At 37.2% G+C, this 21,138-nt stretch overlaps 1 protein-coding gene across 1 annotated transcript in view; it reads left to right on the top strand.

Annotated features, from left to right (window-relative positions):
• LOC131906523 (uncharacterized) overlaps positions 1–16,212 on the top strand; it is a 59,631-nt gene extending 43,419 nt beyond the window's left edge. The window contains exons 9-13 of the mRNA XM_059257139.1: positions 386–601; positions 2,489–2,631; positions 4,164–4,267; positions 14,265–14,450; positions 16,059–16,212. Coding sequence (XP_059113122.1) covers positions 386–601; positions 2,489–2,631; positions 4,164–4,267; positions 14,265–14,450; positions 16,059–16,212 — 803 coding nt within the window. The remainder of the gene's footprint in view (positions 1–385; positions 602–2,488; positions 2,632–4,163; positions 4,268–14,264; positions 14,451–16,058) is intronic.
• The last annotated feature ends 4,926 nt before the right edge of the window (positions 16,213–21,138 follow it).

Here is a 21,138-nt window from a genome sequence, read left to right as displayed (position 1 = left end):
TTTGGTCCAATGAGAATTGTGTCATTTTTTAATGATTCTTAGTTCACATTTTTCATGCTGTGTTAAATATTCACTGAATATTTTACTTATGTATTTATTTGAAAGTTTTTTGGTGTGAAAAACTAAATAATTGGAAGTTGTGGTACATCCACTGCAATTTTATTCAGCTGTATTATTTACTTTACGTTAAAGTTACTTTGATAGAGGGAAATTCCTGTTTACATTCCTATAATGAGTTCATTGTGGTGTTAACTTTCTAAATATCAAAGTACCAGTTACACTAATTATATGTGTTATTAATCAACATGGGTTTTCTCTGTTGTCTTTAATTTCAATATTTACTCCCGGTGAGCATTTTTGGTGTTATATCTGTTACTAATTTCAGTTTTTCAGTATACTCAAGAAAAACATGAATTGCAGAAAGCTCTAAATAATCTCCATAAAGAGTACAGTACCATGCAAAATGCGAGCTACTTAATGGAAGAAATGTGGAAAAATAAGTCTATAGAGTGTGTTGCCTGCAAAGACCATCTGGCCTCCCTCAACAGGAAACAGAATAGATGCTATGGGGATGTTGTTTTAGATTGCAAGCAGCTCACAGGTAAGGAGGGGATCTTGAATAAAGAATTGCATTATTCCTTATTTCATAGAGGGGCATGGAACCCTAGAAATCACTGTTTGAATTAGGAGAATCTTATAGGTTCTAGAACTCAGTGACCATTTTGGCTTTTACTGCTCCAAGGGGATGTAACAGTAAGTCAGCAGAGCTGATAATTCAGGTTCTTTTGGTCTGTGGGCACATCTGAGTCTCCAACTTTGTTGCGAACAGAACATGGAAGTTTCCAATAAGAGTATATTTATGAAATTCTTAGGCTGAAATGGAATAGAGCATGTATATGGGTGAAATCATAAAAAAAATTATGTGTGTGATTTCCTTCTGCCTTAGTAAAGAGAGTTGGCTTATTTGTGACCATGGTGAAACTTACTGCAGCATATTTTGGAGCTTCAAAATGGTGTTCATACTTGTGTTGCTCTGTCAGTGACACAGTGATTGAGGCCAGAAAGATGAAAAGATCTAGGATTGCAAGGAAACTTTCTTACTTTGTATTATGACTGGTTAACTATAATGGACATAGTTTATTGTTCATTACTAAATATTTTTTTCAGAATTTAGAATTTACAAAGAACTTTTGCATATGATTTCACTATGCCATCATAGGGGTTGACAATCATTATTATGCAAAGACTAACAATATCTTTAAAACTGCTACATTATAAAATAAAGGTGCCAACAATTTTTTAAAATATTTCAGAGCTATGAAAAATTTTTTGTGTCATTATCTTAAAATAACTTCATCATCTGTATATGGTAGCTTATTGCTGTAGTCCCTGTCCTTAAGAGGCTGAGACAGGAGGATTATAAATTTGAGGGCAATCTAGACAGCTCAGCAAATTCCAAGCCAGTCTGAGCTACACAATGATACCTCTTCACAGGAAAACAAAGGTTGGAGATAAAGTTTGTTAGTAGAGCATGACCTTCCCCAGTCCCTCACCAAACAAAATAATCATATTGAGGTATTATTGCTATACAAACTGCACATATTTTAATGTATTCAACTTGACATATTTGGGTGTGTGGGCATACTGTTAAAAGCATCAACATAATCAGGAGAATAGACTAACTCCTTCAAAAGCTCCCTCATGTGTCTCTTATTTCTCTTAAGGTAAGAGCTTCTAACACAGACCACAGCATGACTTTAAGTGCACAGTGTGTGTGGATGAACTGGGGGCACAGTGCATTACCGCAGGTCTAGAATTCCATCATCCTTGTAACTGCCTCTGTGCAACAAGTGATTGTTTTCCATACTCCAGCTCTGGTATCTCACAAGCCTCTGCTTCTTAGTGTTGGGCTGTGTTAGAAACCTTATGTGAGTTGAGTAACAAAGTATGGTCTTAGGCCTGACTTGTTTCACTTTACACATCATCCTTGAGTTCATCCATGTCTGTCACTTAGTTGAACATCTCTCTTTTGTGGTGTATAGGTGTGAGACATGGTTTCATTTTGTAGAGAAGGCTTTCTTAGAGTCTACTTTATAGTCAGGGCTGGCAAAGAAGTCACTACTTAGCCTAGGCTGGCCTCGAACTGGTAGTGATCCTCCTGCTCTGTGGAGTGCTCAGGTTATAGAAATAAGCCATTATGCCTAGCCAGTTCACTTCCCTTTAAAGGATAAATAGTATTCCTTTGTGTGCATTTGTTACATTTTTTTCTACTGATTTATCAACAATGAACACATCATCTGCTTCTATATATTTAGTGTTATAAACAACACTTCATAGAACAAATGTGTACAAGGATATCTCAACGTTCTAAAATTTCAATTTCTTAGAGCTCTGAATTTTACTTAGTTATAGATGTGTAAGAAATACATCTCACTAATAACAGAATACTATAAAGTAAGAATTTTCACCATTCCCTTCTCTGTTGTAGGCAGACGTGTTGAAGGACACTGGTTCTGCACTGGCATAAAATGTTATTATTTCATCATGGACAATAAACGCTGGAGTGGATGTAAACAGACCTGCCAGAATTGCAGTTTATCCCTTTTGAATATAGAGGATAATGATGAATTGGTACTTTAGATTACATACTTCGTTTTTCCTAGACTCCTTCCTTAACCCTTAGATAGTGAGATACTGAGTCCAGGCAGGTTTATTGAAAGAGAAAGCGTTGTACATGGTTTGCCTGTAACGTGAGCAAAAACTGTGCAGTAAGAGTATCCTAGGCTACTCCTTCCTGCTCTAGGCTTAGGGTCAGGATACAGGATCTTTTATGAGAAGACTCACTACTAAAGAGACAGTTATGTCTTTGCAGGCTCCTCCCTTTCTCAGGAGTCTGCAAGAGAGTCCCTGAAAGAAGCATGTTTCCCTGAAAAAAAAAAAACCCTTTGGTATAGCACATGCTGTGACTGACAGTTATGTATCTCCATAGAGTGCCAACTGCACCCAGAGAGGCCACAGTTTAGGGCTTCCTCTTTGGAACCCGGAAGTGAGACTGCCTGAGATGAGTAATTGGAAGACAATAGAGAAAGTAACTGACCTCTGGGCCAGTTTGCAAAATGGAAATTATATGAGAAACATGGAAGTAAATAGTGTCAATGAAACTGTCCGTAATTATTACTTTGTACTATTTTTATGTTTTATAAAAAGATACCTAGTTTTAGAAATGAGTAATTAAAAAAAAAAAACAAAGGTACCAAGATGCTGATATTTTCTGTTTAAATTATTATTAACAAAATCTCTTCTATTATGAAGACTATATTTTTCCAGAGAAAAGGTTGATCAGTTTCAAACCTTTGTCATTTAGAATATGATGCACAATTTATACAGCAATTCAATACATGTATAAAAATTACAACATAAAATAATTGTAATGTGAAATAGTAATGTAAATTGCCATTTGACATAGTAATCATAATTAAATTTAAACCCATATTTTAACATATATTCAGGCATTTAATTAGACATCATGCCACTTGGATGTCACTTGTAAGATACTAAATTTTTCCAAATATCTTTCCCTTTCCTCCTCAATTTCTGTCACCTCCAGGTCTGAACTTGAGAACGGCTTCCTCTCTGGAGGATGAAACTTAATGCACAGCTTTTCACACAGAATTTTTCATCTTATTGAATTTGCTTTGAAGACAGGGCATTGCTTACCATATGAACACTTCCCACATGCCTCTGTAGTCTTTGGGAATGCACATTTGATTAATCTCATAGAGTGTCAGAAATTATTTAATGAACCATGTATGCAGTGTGCTTATTTTTAGGAACCACAAGCAGGAATATTGTGAGTTCAAGGCAAGCTGTGGCTACACAGTGAAACTTGGTCTAAGAAACACAGTCACAAATTATTTCATGAACCTAGTATCCCTAGACTCCTGAAGTTTTCATTTTAAATAACTTCTGCAGCTGACATCGGTTTTGACATAAATGAGCTACTAGTGGAAAATCACTTTAAAAATGAGCTTGGAGGGACTGAAGGGCTAGAGGACAGGACAGCAGAGAACTGACATAAGAATAGCCGGGACCTGCTGTGGTTGCTCTTTTCTCACCAAACAGAAGGAAATTTTATCATCAGATGAGTTTTTTTCCCCTTACAGAAGTTCCTTCAGCTCCAAATTAAGCCATACAGTTACTGGATTGGATTATCATATAACACAACAGAAAGCAAATGGCAATGGATTGGTGATGGCCCATCTAAACTGTGAGTTTCCTGAGCCCTCACACTCTAACTCTGGTGCACAGTTGGGAGGGTTGTGTGCAAAAGCTTTTCTCTCATTTCACAATGCTTTTTCTCTTGTCAATGGAGCTCTGGGGTAAGGACAAGATTCATAAGACAGTGTTTGAGCAAGTGTTAGACATGGCAGAGGAATGGTCTAGAAGCTGAGTGCCAGTGATGTAATACTGAACACAGCTCAGGATTGTATGTTCTAAGATGTGCAGAGCCCAAGCAAATCAACAGCGTAAGATCACTTGAAGTGACTGGATCATCCTGATAGATATTGTGAGTATGAATATCTGAAACATTCACATCATTTGTTTCTGTAGTTAGCTTATATAATTGTTTGTTATTTATAAATATTAGAAAATTTTTACATATATATGCATATGTATATCTACCTTCCATTTCAAGATGTCATATTGTGTAAAGTCCAAGTTTTATGTTAATTTGTAATCTGGTAGAAAACTATTCATTGATTATCTTTATTTATAATAATTCTTTTTCTTGAATATATCTCATATACATAAAATACAACATGATTACACCCTTCCCTTTGTCTCCCTAAGCTTCTTTTGCTTCTGTCCTAACATGTGCCCCTCCAACTCATGTTTTCTTACTTGATGCTGTCCACAGGAGCATGGTACAGCATCCACTGGAGGAAGGATACCTACCAGTGGCCACAGTCCCAAGAAGAACCAATCTCCCTTTTCCAGCAGCAGCCACCTAACATTAGTGATTCCTTAAGTAGTAGTGGGTAGTGCCCCATCTGTGCAGGAATTTTGTCATGTCCAGAATGCTGATTTTCACAGTGCTTTTCCCCTTCTCTGTCCTTACATTCTTTCTGATTCATCTTCCCTCTATTTTCTGAGTCTTGGTTGTGGTGTTTGGGGAAAGAGTTTATGAAGATGTCTCCTCTATGGCTGAGCACATATTCTCTTCTCCTAAGCTCTTTGACCAATTCTGCTTCTTTGCACCTACCAATACCCATTGTAAAAAGAAGCTTCTCTGACAGAGGTTGAAAGCAGCCCAGGTCTAGGTCAATATACATAAATATTAAGGGTACAATTTGACCACATGGCCACTTAGTGAAATGATAGTAGCAGATTCCATACTAGGGCCCATGACTTCCACAATAATGGACTTTTGGTTTGTATTACAATATCAAACATGACATCCTTCAACTCCAATAAGAAATCAGTTAGTTATCCTATAACTATAGGTCCACTGGACACGTATTGCCTAGAAGATCAGTATTGGGGCTTGCAGGGTCCAGTACTGGGTAAGATCTTTCAAATCTTTTCTCCCTTTGGAAGTTTGAATGTAATTAGCCCACATAATCTCATAGGGAGTGGAACTATTAGTAGGTGTGGCTTTGTTGGAGTGGGTGGGGTCTTATTGGAGGAAGTGTATCACTGTGGGAGTGGGCTTTGAGGTTTCCTATGCTCTGGATACCGCTGAGTGTGTCAGCAGACTTCCTGTAGCCTGCATATCAAGTGGTAGCCAGCACCAAGTCTGTCTGCACACTGCCATGCTCCCTACCATGATAATAATGGACTGAACCTCTGAAACTGTAAGGGAGACACCTCAATTAGATGTTTTCTTTATGAAAGTTGCTGATGTCATGGTGTCTCTTCACAGCAGTAAAAACCCTAACACACCATGACACTCCCCTAGCAACCTGCGAAGGACCTTTGACCCTTTGAAAGCTAGCCCATGGGAAGATGTTTCCTGATTGGATTGAGGTTGATTTTTCTGTGTCCTGACACCAAGTGCATGGTATCTTCAGAAATAGGGTGTTACCATGTAGTTGTAGTGGAAAATCAAGTGCACAGCAACAGCCCATGTTGTTTGGATACCTCTGTGGTATCCCTGACCAGTAATTTCTTTGGAGGTATCCCTTACCTTGCACTTTGATTTTCATTTAATAACTCATGTCTTCTGTGGATCTAACACTTTTAAAATTATATTTTGATATTTTTAAATTAAATTTTCCATAGAATATATTTTGATCAGGTTTTCCTCCCCTCTTAATACCCAGTTCCTCTCCAACTCCCTCCCTACTCACTCAATTTCATCTTATTTCTCCCTCTCTCCCCCTCAAAAAAGGAAAATAAAATCAAACTAAAGAAATCAACCAATAATACAAAAATTATCTAAAACAAACAAACAGACAAACACACAAAGGTCCCCTAACCACCAAAGAAAAAAGGAGTCTGTTTTGTGGTGGTCAACTATGAGCTTACTAACTAGTGGGTATCCATAAGGCTTTTTATACATCCTTAGTTTTGGTTGATTCATCCTTTATTCTCTCCTGTCCATTATTATCCAGTATTCATTCATATTTTATCTTTAATCCTAAGAATGCTCGCTCTGCCTTCATTTCACTTATTCATTAGTTTTTCTGATTATTGATTTTTTAAGAAATACAATTTTTTTAAAAAAAAACCCTAATAATTCTGTTTGTCCATTAATAACTTGTTAACTAGTTACATTTTAACTTACTTTTTATATCATTTAAAATAAATTTAATTTTAATTGTTTGTTGTTGTTTTGAAATAGAGATTTATGTCCTCAGGCTGGTCTTGAACTCCTGATCCTTATATTTTCATCTCTCAAATGCTAAGACTACAGGCAGGAGTGACTATCCTATATCCCTTTAAAGATATCAACTGTACTTATTTTACATGTGTTAGTTGGTAATCCTATTGTCTGCACTTTTGTGGGCTTAATGTACTGTTTCTGCTGGATTTTGTTCATTATGGAATTATCTTTGTGGTATTCAGTGAATTTTTTTTAAGCTGCTACAAAAATTATCTGAGACATCAACAGTGGTAACTTTCTCAGGAACCTTTCATTTAGTGCCTGGGAACATGGCAGGTCTGGCTCACTTTTATTTAAACGTGGTCCTGCCAGTGTGGACAGTTAGGTTCCAAATACGCAGGAAAATAACTTCCTCTTTAGTCCAAGGGAACACTCAAGCAGGTTGTCACAGAGGCGGCCAGACTGTCACCGAGGAGGCCAGAGGACAGAATACCTTACAAGATGTACTAATATGTACAAATCATACAGATTATCACTATTGTTATTAATTTTGTTTTTCCTATAGGAAGTATTATTTCATACAGGCTAGCTCTGTTCCTTTGCATCTACCTCCCAAACACTAGAATTGTTGGTGTTTGCCAATGTGAAAGGCCACAGTTAATGAATTTGTTTGTATCATACAGCACCAAACAGAGTGATATGGGCATGTGGTAATATTTATAGTGAGGTTCTAGTGGCTGAAAGCATGTCTGCATCCAGATTAAGTGATCTTTGTAGACCTTGACTACGTTACAGAACTGTTCCCTGATTATGGTATGATTACTGGGCCTAAACACGAGGCTTCTGTAAGGAAGTCCAGTGGTCAGAAGGATTCTGTGGCCACCACAAGTATTTTCTCACAAGTTCTTTCAGTGGGAAGATGAAGAAGTTTGTACACCTGCTTACAATGTCAGTTTCTAAGGAACCTAGTGAGAAACTGTGAGCTTGTGTTTCTTGGTAGAAGTCCAGGAAGGCATCACCATGGAGGTAAAGTTAAGAGCTCACGATGCAGAATATGTGCTCCATGTGTATCTTGTGAATAGTTAGTGTCTACTGGGTCTTCTCTTTGCCCATGTTCAACACACATGCTTTACTGATTGTACCATAATCATATCCTATGGCTGACTAATGTGTATACACATCCCTACTATACATTACCTGTTCTTTATATGATCCATGGGCCACTTAGTTTCATTTACCTTCCTTTTCTGTTTCTATTGTAAATCTAAATCCTCTATTTCCACCTGGCTTAAATCCAATGTTAAATGAAGGCAATCTATAGTTAAAGTTTTATTCTTTTGCCATTTCAGTCCCATGGAGTTTGGTGGATTTAATTCTCTGTCTGGTATTCTTTGACATAGATTCTTTTTAGGCTAGCCTGGTTCAAACTCACTGTATTTCCCAAACTGGCCTTGAACTCCTGATACTCCTGGATTCATTATTTGGTATTTAAATGATCATTTTCTGTAGATTCACTATTTATTTTGCCCTGTCTATTAGTAGAAAGACTGGCTGCCATGCTTTACTGATGTTTTGGGAGTCTTAGCTTTACTGAAGCCTCAGACTGTATAGGATCGGCTTTCTGCCGATAAATGAATTGAATTCCGTTTTAGTTGACCAGGGTCTTGCTCCATAGCCCAGTTTCTCCTGGTTTATAATCCTCCTCAATCAGCCTCCCCAATGCTAGGTTATAGTCATATATCATCTTTCTTTCTTTGTTTTTCTTTTGATTTTTCAAGATAGAGTTTCTCTGTGTAGTCTTGGCTGTCCTGGAACTAGATCTGTAGACCAGGCTGGCCTCAAACTCAGAGATCCACCAGCCTCTGCCTCACAAGTGCTGGGATTAAAGGCATAAGCCACCACCACCCAGCATTGTGTTTTAGTTTTTATTTAACACTTTGAATTATCTTACACAGGAAGGTAGTTGTGGATTTAGTATTTATCGTCCATCAGAGATGGCAGTTGTGTTGCACACAGGGAAGTCAGTCGATCACCATGTGTCAGTGAAGTCCCAATAGCTCTGAGGAGGGGGGAGGAAAGAGAAAAAACAAAACAGTCACAAACCCTCTTCTGTGACTATTCTACAAATGTCCCTTTCTCCTCAAAATGCATGCATATAAGACCTTGTCATGTGTGCCACATGCATTTATTTCTTCTTTTTAAACTGTCTTTATTGTAAAAAGTATCAGAGGAAAACAATTTTAGTGTAAAATTATTCCATGGAAATACTGAAAATTAATTTAACTTGCTCACAAAAAATTTAACAGTGTGAAGTGGATACGAACCTGAGTTATGATCAAAAGACCATTTTTATTTTTCATTTTATTCCATTTATTTTTGTGCATGTAATCACATGTACTGTGACATACAGGTCACAGCACAAGTGTAGTTAGAGGAGTGTTGAAACAGTCACTACTCTCCTATTGTGTGGGATCTGAGGTCTGTACTCTGGCTGACTGGTCTGATGCCAATGTCCTCCACCCACTGAGTCATGTCATTGGCCTAAGACCAATTGTATGCATTTTAGAAAATGGAAATCTTTTACTGATATACTTGTGATTAACTCCATATTCTGTACATTTTGGTCAATAAATCTTGTTTTTAAAATCTTGACCTGAATCAATATAAGGTTTGAATTTAAATAATTTCCCATTATATTTTTTTATTTAATAGTGACTTCACTGTAATGGGACCACCACATAAGACAGGAGGCAGTGCATTTTTCAGTTCAACAGGTGTAGATAATGATGACTGTGTTAGAACTCACTCCTGTATCTGTGAAAAGAAAGTGGGTAAATTATCTAATTCAGTGTGCAGTGCCTAGGAAAGTTAAAAATGGAATGTGGTCATCTTTGTTGATTTCCTGTGGTGAACTGTGACTACTTAAGGAGCAAATATTTTAACCACAGGTCGCAGTCTGCTGTGCAAATAGGGTGGTGAACTGGAAAGAGAAGAAATGTTCTTCTGAAATCTGACTTAACAGAGCAGAAGCCATTTTCCTTCCTTGTGCAACACAGCAGCTTGTGTCTGTAGAATGGATGCCTTTGGTCCAGGGCCCTAAGGAATCACTCTCTTTTTTTCCTGAATAACACACAGAACTTAATACAAAAGTCTAATAAATAGCACACATATTTCATCATCACTAGAACAAACCTTTTCAATATCCATGGCTTTGACATCACAATTAAGAACTAGGATGCAGTTGTGGTTTTCTGTTTATTTGTTAGTTAGTTGGCTACTGGTTGACACTTTTTGTCTGTGGAAGAATTTATCATCTTTAGAGTGCATTTATTTGCTGAAAAAAATAATTTCAGACTTAGTGAATAGTTTCAGACTAGTTTAAGACACTCATACAACCTTCCACAATCCATATGTATTCTCATTCTCTCTCTCTTTGATCCATTTGATGATGAGTTGAAACTCCGTAGATACAGTAATATTCATTGAGGTTAGGTGCATGTGAATGTTCAAGACTTACAATGTTTTTTTCTTTTCTTTCTTTCTTTCTTCTTTTTTTTGGTTTGTTTTTCGAGACAGGGTTTCTCAGTGTAGCTTTGTGCCTTTTCTGGAACTCACTCTGTAGTCCAGGTTGGCCTGGAACTCACAGAGATCTGCTTGTCTCTGCCTCCAAGTGCTGGGATTAAAGGCATGCTCTACCACCAACCGGTCTCTTTTCTTTTTTATTAAGAAATTTTCTATTCATTTTACATACCAATGACAGATCTCCCCATGGGGAGTCAGCAGAGCCTGATACACTCACTTGAGGCAGGTCCAAGCCCCTCCCCCTAGACCAAGGCTGTGTAAGGTGTCCCACCATAGGCAGTGGGCTCCAAAAAACCCACTCATGCCCTAGGGATGGATCCTGATCCCACTGCCAGGAGGCTTCTTAAGTAGATCAAGTTATGTAACTGTCTTGCCTATGCAGAGGTCCTAGTCCAGTCCCATAGAAGCTCCACAGCTATTGGTCCACAGCTCATGAGTTCCCAATAGTTTGGTTTGGTTAAGACTTATAACCTTATAGGTAAATGAGTTTGAGGGTAGGCTTAGGCTGCATAGTATGTTTGAGGTCATTGTGTGCTACAGAGTAAGATTCTGTCTCATGAAGCCTAATAGTAATAATGGTAATAATAATAATATTATTAATAATAATAATAATAATAATAATAATAATAATAATAATCCATCCACAAATATTTTGTAGGGACAAGCAATTTCTTTTATACCATACTAAAAACAATTAAACTCAATAAATATAGGTGATTTATTAATATGTTTTAATACATAATCCATAGTCTTATTAGTCACTTTTGTCAGTCTTCTGGATCATGTCACTGTTGATATTTCTTTGTACTCAGGATCATGCAGTGCATTCACTTGTGTTGTCCTTTAGTTCTGAAACTGTTTGACTCATGGTTGCTTGTTTGCTTCCTTCCTTCCTTCCATTCTCTCTCTCTCTCTCTCTCTCTCTCTCTCTCTGATCCTTTGTTACTTTCCTCCTCTCTTTCATTCTTTCTTTTGACAATTACACTTAATAAAATCAAGTCTTGAAGTAAGATTGTGCATGTAATAAAATGCACCCACTGTAAGTCATGAGAAATATGAGTTTTAGCAAATATGTATACCTTTGCAAGCACCGTTCTGCAAATTAGTTTTATGTCAACTTGACATAAGCTAAATTCCTGTGAGAAGAGGGAACCTCAAGTGAGAAAGTGCCTCAATAACAAACATCTGGCTGTAGGCAAACCTGTAGGGCATTTTCTTAACTAGGGACTGATGTGGGAGACCCCACGCCATTGTAGGTGATATCACCACTAGGCTGGTAGTCTTAGGTACTATAAGAAAGTAGGTTCAGCAAATTTGGGTATGCAGGCCAGTAAGCTGCACTCCTTTGTGACATATGTGTCTACCCCTGCCTGGGGTTCAGCCTCTATCAGTGAAGGGCTTGAAAGAAATTCACAGAGTAGGCAAAATACAACTTTTTTATCTGAGGGGGTAAAAGGAAAGACATTCACACACATTATTGGTAGTTTTTTCTTCTATATTCTTTATTCTGTATTCCATGATTTTTTTTTCCTCTACAGCTTACATACCCCAATAAAATGTTCCAGGCAATATAAAAATTACAATGTGGTTACTGTAGATAGACAACTTTCTCCTGTCTGCCTATTCCTGAATAACCAGTCAGAGGCTTAATATTAATTACAAACTGTTTGGCCTATTGCTCAGGCTTATTTTTAACTAGGTCTTACAACTTAAATTAACATATTTCTATTAATCTATATTTTGACATGTGTCTCATGGCAAATATTTAATATTTCATGTGTTCTAGCACATCTTGCTCCTCTGGTGGCTGGCTGGCATCTCCTTCAGCTCTGCCCTCCTTTCTCCCTGTATTCAATTTGTATTTCCAGCCTAGCCGTATTCTGCCTGGTTATAGGTCAAATCAACCTAATTTACCAACCAACGAGAACAACATATATTCACTGCATACAGAAAGACATCCTAGAGCAGTTCCCCTTTTCTGCCTAATCAAAAGGAAGGTTTTAACTTTAATAAAGAAAAATTACATATAACAAAACAGTTATCAAGCAAGAATTATAGTTGTAATATCTAGTCTATTTGTGTTTGGCAAAATTAAAGAAAATACTCTTATCATCTATTCTATTTTCATGACTCTAAAGTTTCATCTCTAATCTACCTCTTATCATAACTAAGGAAAACTACAATTATAACTATCTAGGCTTCGACTCCATCAAAGACCCCAGAGGATATTTACCCAAGTAAACAGAAAGTGCATTGCAGGTAACTTCTAAAATTTTAGATATAACAGAGACACCTGGCTGCCTGGACAGTCACCCAAAGTTCTTGTGTAAGGTTGGGACATCCATCCTCAGACTACAGGCTCATAGTATCTGGCAGACACTTCAGTGAAGCAGGAAATTTGAAGGTCTGTCCTGCCTATATTGGCAAAGTTCATCAGTTGCTTTTCTCTGTGTCTTGCAAAATGTCTGGCAGTTTCTTCTGTGAAGCAGGAACCTGAATGACCATCCCACCTTGTTCACTTTCCTATAGGTCCTGCATGTCCAGTTTATATAACAAATTGTCAAGCAGTCCAGGAAAGAGCAGTTTCTCGCCCAAATGGCTAGCTTTTGCCACATAGAAAGCAAACTCCATAAGGAGTTCTTTGATGCTCATCATCCTTTTTGAAGTAATTGGTGCTGCCAGGAGGAGACATGTCTCAATGTCCAGAAAAGTCTAAGTTCTTAAAATACTTTAAATGCCCTATTTTGTAGGTCTTTGAAGTGTTTGAAGATTACCCCATGTATCTGAAATATGTTTCTTCATATCTAGAAAACCTAACTAATATGAATATAAGTTTGACTGTTTAGATGAGTATTAATTTGTAGTTTTAACTATATATTACCTTTTTAAATGAGTTGTAGAAACATAATACCTTAAACAAGAGTAGAAATATACATATAGTATAACAAAATCGACCTTATATTTGTATCAATAAACCAAAATCCACACCATTGTAAAGTATTTTGAGATTAACAGTTATTTTTGATTAAAATAGAGTCAATAATCTACCTTTTCCTTACCATTTCTATATCATATCCCCTTTTTTCTTTAGACAGAGACTGACTATGAACATTAACCACTTATAACCAACCCCCTTTCAATGAAAACAAACATTCATAAACAATATTTGGGAATTTGGGCATAGTTGTCTATACTGCTTCCTGTTGATTAGGGACACTGGTAATCTTATGGGGATCCTGAGAAAATTTGAGATAATGGTCAAGTCCTGGGAAGATCAACTACAACCCTTGTTGATATATATATATATACCATCTGCCAAGGTTCAGGAGACCTTACTTGATCAATTCTGATCCATCTTAACCTGAAACAACTCCACAGCCTCTTGCTTCCTGTAGAAACAAAAGCAGAGCCTCTTTTCCAAAGCAATGTGTCCTTAGACCCAAATTTTAAAATCAGGACGTCTTTAAAATATATATGCTGGTTTAACTTAGTAGCTCCCACAATCAAAGGTCTCTCTTTGATTAGCTTGTTAACAGTCAAAAAATTCAAAGAAAACACAATAATATACACAATTCAGACTCTGTGTATTTTCCATCTTTACATGGCTTTTTTTATATATTACTTTATTATTTTTCAAGACTTTGTTTTTATGACTATCTATACCCATTCTCTTCTCTTTCCAAAGCCTATGTACATTTTTTGAACATACTGTGACCCATTTGGGTTTTTTTCCATCTGAATTTGTCTTCATTGGATATATGTAATCCTTTTCTGACCACTACTTTAAACTGCTAAGCACTAGGACCAAAGCAGGTGCTTTGGCGGCTGACTCTGTTCCATTCCTTTGTTCCCTGAGTGCCTACCTTCATAGTGGAGATATCAGTGGGAGCCGCATTTATTACCCCAACTCTGGAAGCAGCATTAAGTATCATGCAGCTGTGTTCTTCAGCCTGCAGCTGTGCTCTCAAGCCTGCAGACAGCAGCTGAAGAAGCTTCTTTATACCTCAGCTTGTGAGAGCCTGCGGGAGTCCACGATGGTTAGGTGAGGCCCACCATGACCAGGGGATGCAATTCTGTCCCTCGGCCTGTAATGAGAGACATGAACTAGGAAACCACTCCTGGCTCTGCTTTAGAATCTCTGTTTTTTTAAAGCTCTCTCAGGTTTTATGTAGAAATTCTTGCCAAACACCTGGGCACCAAATGTAGACAGATGACTCTATCCTGCCTGCCTGTTCCTGAGTACCCATTCAGAGGCTTAATATTAATTAGTCTTTTTTTTATATTTGTGTATGTGTATGTTTTCTGTTTCTTTTTTTGTATTTTATAATTTAATTTAATTTTACATATCAGCCACGGATTCCCTTGTCCGTCGTCATTGTCCCGTGTCCCCCTCCCCCAGCCTTCCCCCCAGTCTGTTTGGCCTTAGCTCACGCTTATGACTAGCTAGCTCTTACATCTTAACCCATTTCTATTAATCTATGTATCACCACATGGCCGGTGACTTACTAATATTCCATTTCTCTCCATCTTAAATCCAAGATTTAAAGAACATGATTTATTTTGCTAAAAACTGATGACTTTTAATTCTCAGTTCTATGTAGTGTGAGTGGGTTTCATTCTCTTTCTGTCTTTCTTTGTGAGAATCTTATCATCCCACACTAGCTTCAAACTCCTAATGTATTGAAGTGTGTCTCAAATCCCTATGTCTTAAACTGTGATTCTCCTACCTTCAACTCCAAAATACTGGAACTATAATTGTGCCCAACTATGCTGGACTGGACTTATTATTGAGGATCTCCATTTTGAATTCATTCTTTAGTCAGCTTCCTCTGTCTATTAGGGGGAAAACTGGCTACAATGTTTCCCTGATCATTTGAGATTTTTTTTTCCAACTTCTGCTAACACCTCAGCCTGAGCAGGAATCTGATTTCTGTCAGTTTTTGCAGGATGATCTTAATTATTAATAAATTATTTTTTCATTTCTGTTTTTGCTACATAGCCTAGGTTGAACTGGAACTCACAGTCATTCTGATTTAGCTTATGTACTAATTTGCTCTGTTTACTAATTTTTAAATATGTTCTTATTTTGCATTTAATTTTTTTCACAGAAGGGTAGTTATGGCTTCTAATATACCATCCTATAGAAATCATAGTTGTGTTGCATACAGGGAATTCAGTAGATTACCATGTTTCAGAGAAGAAACATTAGCTATGAGGTGGGGGAACATGAAAGGGCAAATAGCCCAAAATATTAGTTATAAGCCTTCATCTGTGCCTGTATTCCAAATCTCCCCTCTTTCCTTAAAATGCAAGCATGTTCTGTTTGCTACACATATTTGTTTATACCTAGCACATTTATTGACAAAATATAAGTGGGAAAGAAGGTTTAGCATAAAATAATTCCATGGTAATATTAAAAATCAGTTTTACCTGCTGATCAAAAATTCCAAGTGTGGAATAAGATGGGGGTTTTGGTATGATCAAGAGATCATTTGTTTTTACTGAGGTTAGAGAATAAAAATCATTTTAGTGTTGCACTTATGATTAATAGTTACATATTCTCTACACTTTGGCAAATAGAAATTTTAAAATCATGACATTTCAGTGAATGTTCAAAATTAAGTAATTGCCTATTGTTTTTGTACTTTAGTGACTTGAACACAGTGAAATTGAATCATAATACTGGAAGATGTGCATTTTTATCTAGAACAAGACTAGATAATGATAACTGTCATAAAACCTACACCTGCATCTGTGAGAAGAGACTGGATAAATTACCTGATTCACTCTTCAGCAGGAGCTAAATGTAAAATGGAGTGTGCTGACCTTCATTTGTTTTCTGTTATAATTTATGACTCCTTATGAACAAGTGTTTTGATCACAGGACTGGGTTCTCTGCGTAAACAGAGAGATGAGCTGGAAGAGGTTGAAAATATTCTCCCAAATCTGACTTGGCAGAGCAGAGGCCGTCTTTCTTCCTGGAAGACACAGAACACATCTTCTCTAGTGCATGGACACCCTTTGCCTCAAGCCCTGAAGAATCTGCTTTTTCTGTTTACTTAAACACCCATTGAACTAAATAAAGAACCCTAAAAGACAGCCTGACTATTTCATTATCAATAGGATAAATCATCTCCATTGAAAGCACAATTAAGAACTACAGTGTAGTTGTAAGCTTCAATTTCTTAGTTGCTAGTTGATTGCTGTTCTATTTTAATTTTGTGTGTTTTGTTTCATGTCGAAGTTTTCTTCATTGTTATAAACATTTCATTTGGCCATGAAATATAATTTCAAATTTGGTGAACGTTTACAAGGATAGTTCAAGGAATTATATTTTATCTAAGACATCAGTTTATCCCATCCTTCTTTAAACCATCTATGATAAGTTGAGGCCTTATAGAAATGGTGGTAATAATTGAAGTCGGCTAGATGGCTTACACTTGTAATCTAACAATTAGGAGGCTAAAACAAGATTGCTGAAAAAATTAATACAATGAGAGCCTGTGTCAAGGAACCAAATAAACCAAACCAAATTGAGCCCCAAAAGTTCCTAAGTATTTTCCAGGGACATCACTTTATCTTATACAACCATACCCAAGTAATCAAACTTAGGACATTTAGTATTGATACAGTAATTTGTTCTAATCTAGGACCATGTACTCATCTACTGATGGATAATGTCACTCTAGGTATTTCCTCCATGTTCAGGTTCACATGCATTCAGTGCTGATGTCATTTTTTATGTTCTTTAGTCTTGAATAGTTTTTTTTTTTTAATGTTTTCTGGTGGTTTGGTGGTGGTGGTGGTAGTTTTTTGTTTGTTTGTTTGTTTGTTTGTTTGTTTTCCAAGACAGGGTTTCTCTGTGTTACCCTGTCTGTCCCAGAATTCTCTCTGTACAGCAGGCTGGTCTGGCACTCAGAGATTTGCCTGCCTCTGCCACCTGAGTACTGAGATTTTATATATATAAAACAAGATTTGGCCAGCCTAAATCTTGTTATATTGACAAGATTGCCCTCTAACTCATGGAGATACGCTTACTTTTGTCCCCCAAGTGCTGGGGTTAAAGACATGCAACACCACGTCCAGATGAGAAATATGGACTTCAATAAGTACACTACTTATCCTCCATTAAATCCAAGCAGAACATTTCCATCTCCTCTCAAAGTCCTTTCTTGTCCCCAGCTGTACTCTCTTACACAGTTAGTGGGTTCTATTCCCATTAAAGCTTTGTATCTGCTTTCGTTCTGACCACCACGTTTTTAACATTAACTGACAATTTCTTCTTTTTAATAATAATATTTTTATTAATTCTTTGATAATTTCATGCCATATTTTTAAATCATATTCACTTCCTTTCATTCAATTCCTTCCAGTTCATTCCCACCTCCTACCTACTCAACTCTCTGTTTTTTATTCTCTTTTTCTTTTTAAAACCCATTGTGTCCAGTTGTATTGTTCAGCTACCTTTGGATATTGGCCCTGCCCTGGAGTTGGTTCACTGAAAATATTAACAAAATTGACAAACCTTTGGCTAAATTAACTAAAATATACTGAGAGGATCCAAATTAATAAAGTCAGAGGTGAAAAGTGAGACATTATAATGCACACCGAGGAAATCATAAGGATATACCTTAAACATCTGTATTCCATTCTTTTAAAAACTGGCTTCCCCTAAGCTTGAAGCACAGAGGGGGAAACACTTCCAAATTCTTTTTTTGATGCCAGTAAATGTTTATTGGAATCTCCTCCTGATGGAATTTTCCTTTAGTGAGTATGAAATGACCCCCCCCCCCCCGCTTCTCACTAGTTTTGGTTTGAAGTCTATTTTGTCAGATAAGAGAATAGGTACTCCTTGTTTTTTAGTTCTGTTTGCTTGAAATATCTTTTCCACTCATTCCTCCTAAGTTTGTATAAGAATTACTTTTATAATGTTTGATAAAACACCAAGATCAAGACAAATTATAGAAGAAAGGGTTTATTTTAGGCTTATGGTTCATCAAGGCTAGGTTCCATGATGTTTGAGCAGACACATGGTAGAGGAAATAACTAAGAGCTTACATCAAATCACATACAGCAAGCAGAGCAAGTTAACTAGAAATGTAGTGAAATCTTTGGAAACCTCATAGCCTGACCCCTGTGACTTGCTCCTCTAGGAAGGCCATACCTCCTAATCTCCAAACAGCCACCAACTTAGAACCAATATTCAAATACCTGAAATTCATAGGGTACATCTCATTTAAACCAACATTGGTGGTATCCACAAGTTAGCTGTATTTCTTGAAGTTCTATTAAGGAGACAAGCATAGTGGAAAGCAGAGAAAAGAGATGTGTTCAATGTGACTGTCACTGAGAACAGGAAAAAAAACAGTTCAGTGAATTCCAAGTCCATCTTTGCTGTTCCTGGAATGAGGCTTAGGTTTAAATAGAGTTCAAGAGATATGCATAAATAAACAGTACTGTTCATCATGTGGTTCCAGTTATCACTGCTGTCTTTGCTTCAGTCGCTTCATAAGAAGTTCATAGAACCCTTTGCCATATTTGTTATTTGCTGTGGGATGTCTTTCTGAATGCTGTGAATATATGTTGCTCTGACTGGTTGACAAATAAAGCTACATTGGTCTATGGCAGAGGAGGATGGAGCCAGGAGGGAAAATCCAAGAGAGATAGGAGAGAAGAAAGGAGAGAGAGCAGACACTGCTAGCCACTGCCTGAAGAATCAAGATTTAAAGTACCAGTATGCCACAAGCCATGTGGCAAGGTATAGATTTGTAAAATTGGGTTAATTTAAGATATAAGATCTAGCTAGCAAGAAGCCTGCCATGGCCAGAGTTTGAAAATAATATAATTCTGTGTATGTTTATTTGGGTGTGAGCAGCTGTGGAACCAGGAAGGACACAGGAAAACTCCCAACTCCAGTAATCTATATTAATAAAATGTAGGCATAAACTGAGTTAGACCATTACTTGCAGCTGTCGATCCAATATGGTGGCCTCTGGTCACCTGTAGCCACTGGGTCCCTGGGAAGTTAGTGACTTAGATAATAGCTGTAAGAATTAACTCTATGAATAGATTAAAATAAACAATAGCTAAGGATTCTGTGTAGTTCCAATCTATGTTTTCAATCTCTTGATTTGCGTCCCAGAAACTCAGAATTCCTTCATTCCCATATTAATCTGTCAGACCCCAAGGAATCCCTTCCTGACACATCTAAGATAGGATTTTTCCAACTCTCTCATACATTTTCTCTTATGCAATTGTTTTGTTTCCCTTTCTTAGACTGATACTTATTACAGGAAACCAAGCAGAGGATAAGAATACTATAGAAATAACACAGTATAAGGTTTCTCTTTCATATGCTGGAAGGTCCTCAAAATTTTAGTGTGCTTGGTTGAATCTTACATAACCATTATTGTAGGTTGGTAGCACCTTTGAGTTAAAACCATCCAAAGGACATTTTCTTTTGCCATCCCCACCAGTGATTCACTCTTCCAGATATCTAGTTGCCCTCATGGCTACTGACACCACCCCTCCTGTGAAAACCTATGATAAAGTTGGCTGCAGACTTTCTGGATGCTTTGCAATCTCCTGACTTACATTTTAGCTATCTTGACCTGCACTGTGGCAGGCATGCTATAGCCACACATTGTCAGAAACACAAGAACCAAAAATTAGGGAGATTTAGAAAGCCAGTTGTCCTGAAATGCATTTGAGCCATTGGGTGAAATAGACTTTTCATTATATGTGTGTGAATACATGCCAAAGGACTACATACTTATAGTTGTTATGAGTTTCAGTGGGCTTCTGAAAACAGAAGAATTAAACAGCAAATGCAGTTTCTAGAAGTAGCAATGGCCTCATAGGCAAGGTAAAGCATTTGGATCCCTCATAATCATTCTGGATTTATCATCCCTGTTGCTATAAAATTTTGTCTTACAACCTGGCAGTTTAGTATGTTGAGAAGACACCACAGTGCAAAATAAGATGATCTACGATGAAAAGCAACACACAGAAGATGGCAATCTAAAGGAAAATTTTGTGGTTCATGGTTGAAGAGTTACAGGACCCTAGGTCTCCCAGGCCTTCAAAGCTGCAGAACTCTGGTCTCTTCCTGAGATCTCTGTTTTATGTATACTGACCTGTTATTTTTAATATTTTTTTCTGCCCACCAAAAGAGGAGAATTTCTTTGAAGTGATAACATTTTAAAATTTTGTTTCTTTGAACATAAAAAATTTTTCATCCATCACCAACAGACATCATTGCTCAAGCCTGCAAACACAGAGGGTGGAGAACACTGAAGTATGTTTTACTTTAAAAGGCCCATCAGAGGAATTCTTTAGATGGAGAAGAAAAATCAATGGAAAAAATGGTTTTTATTAGCCACTTTATGTCTTGCGATCTGCAAGAATATATCATAGAGATTCAGCTGTGTATTAAAGCTATACCTTGACTGGCCAAGGGTCTGTCAAGAGACAAGCCATTTATTATGAATATTTGGTGTTATCCAGACTTTAATATTCTAGCTGTCTTCTGTTATGAAATTCTCATGTGGCCAAATATTTTCAGAGCTGCTGAACTTCTAGGTAACTTCCCTGCTGGAGCCAGAGCTTAGATAAGGTCACATAGGCAAAGACAAGCAGATGGGAGAATCATAGCTTTGTTTCTTGTGCAAATGAAGCTGAGACCATCCCCCTGACCTGAGGCCTAGTGGCTCTCCAGAGCAACTGACTGA

This window comes from Peromyscus eremicus, chromosome 3, assembly GCF_949786415.1.
Source record: "Peromyscus eremicus chromosome 3, PerEre_H2_v1, whole genome shotgun sequence".
Taxonomy (NCBI): Eukaryota; Metazoa; Chordata; class Mammalia; order Rodentia; family Cricetidae; genus Peromyscus; species Peromyscus eremicus.
The sequence above is the reverse complement of the archived record's forward strand: the minus strand, read 5'-3'. Positions and strand labels throughout refer to the sequence as shown.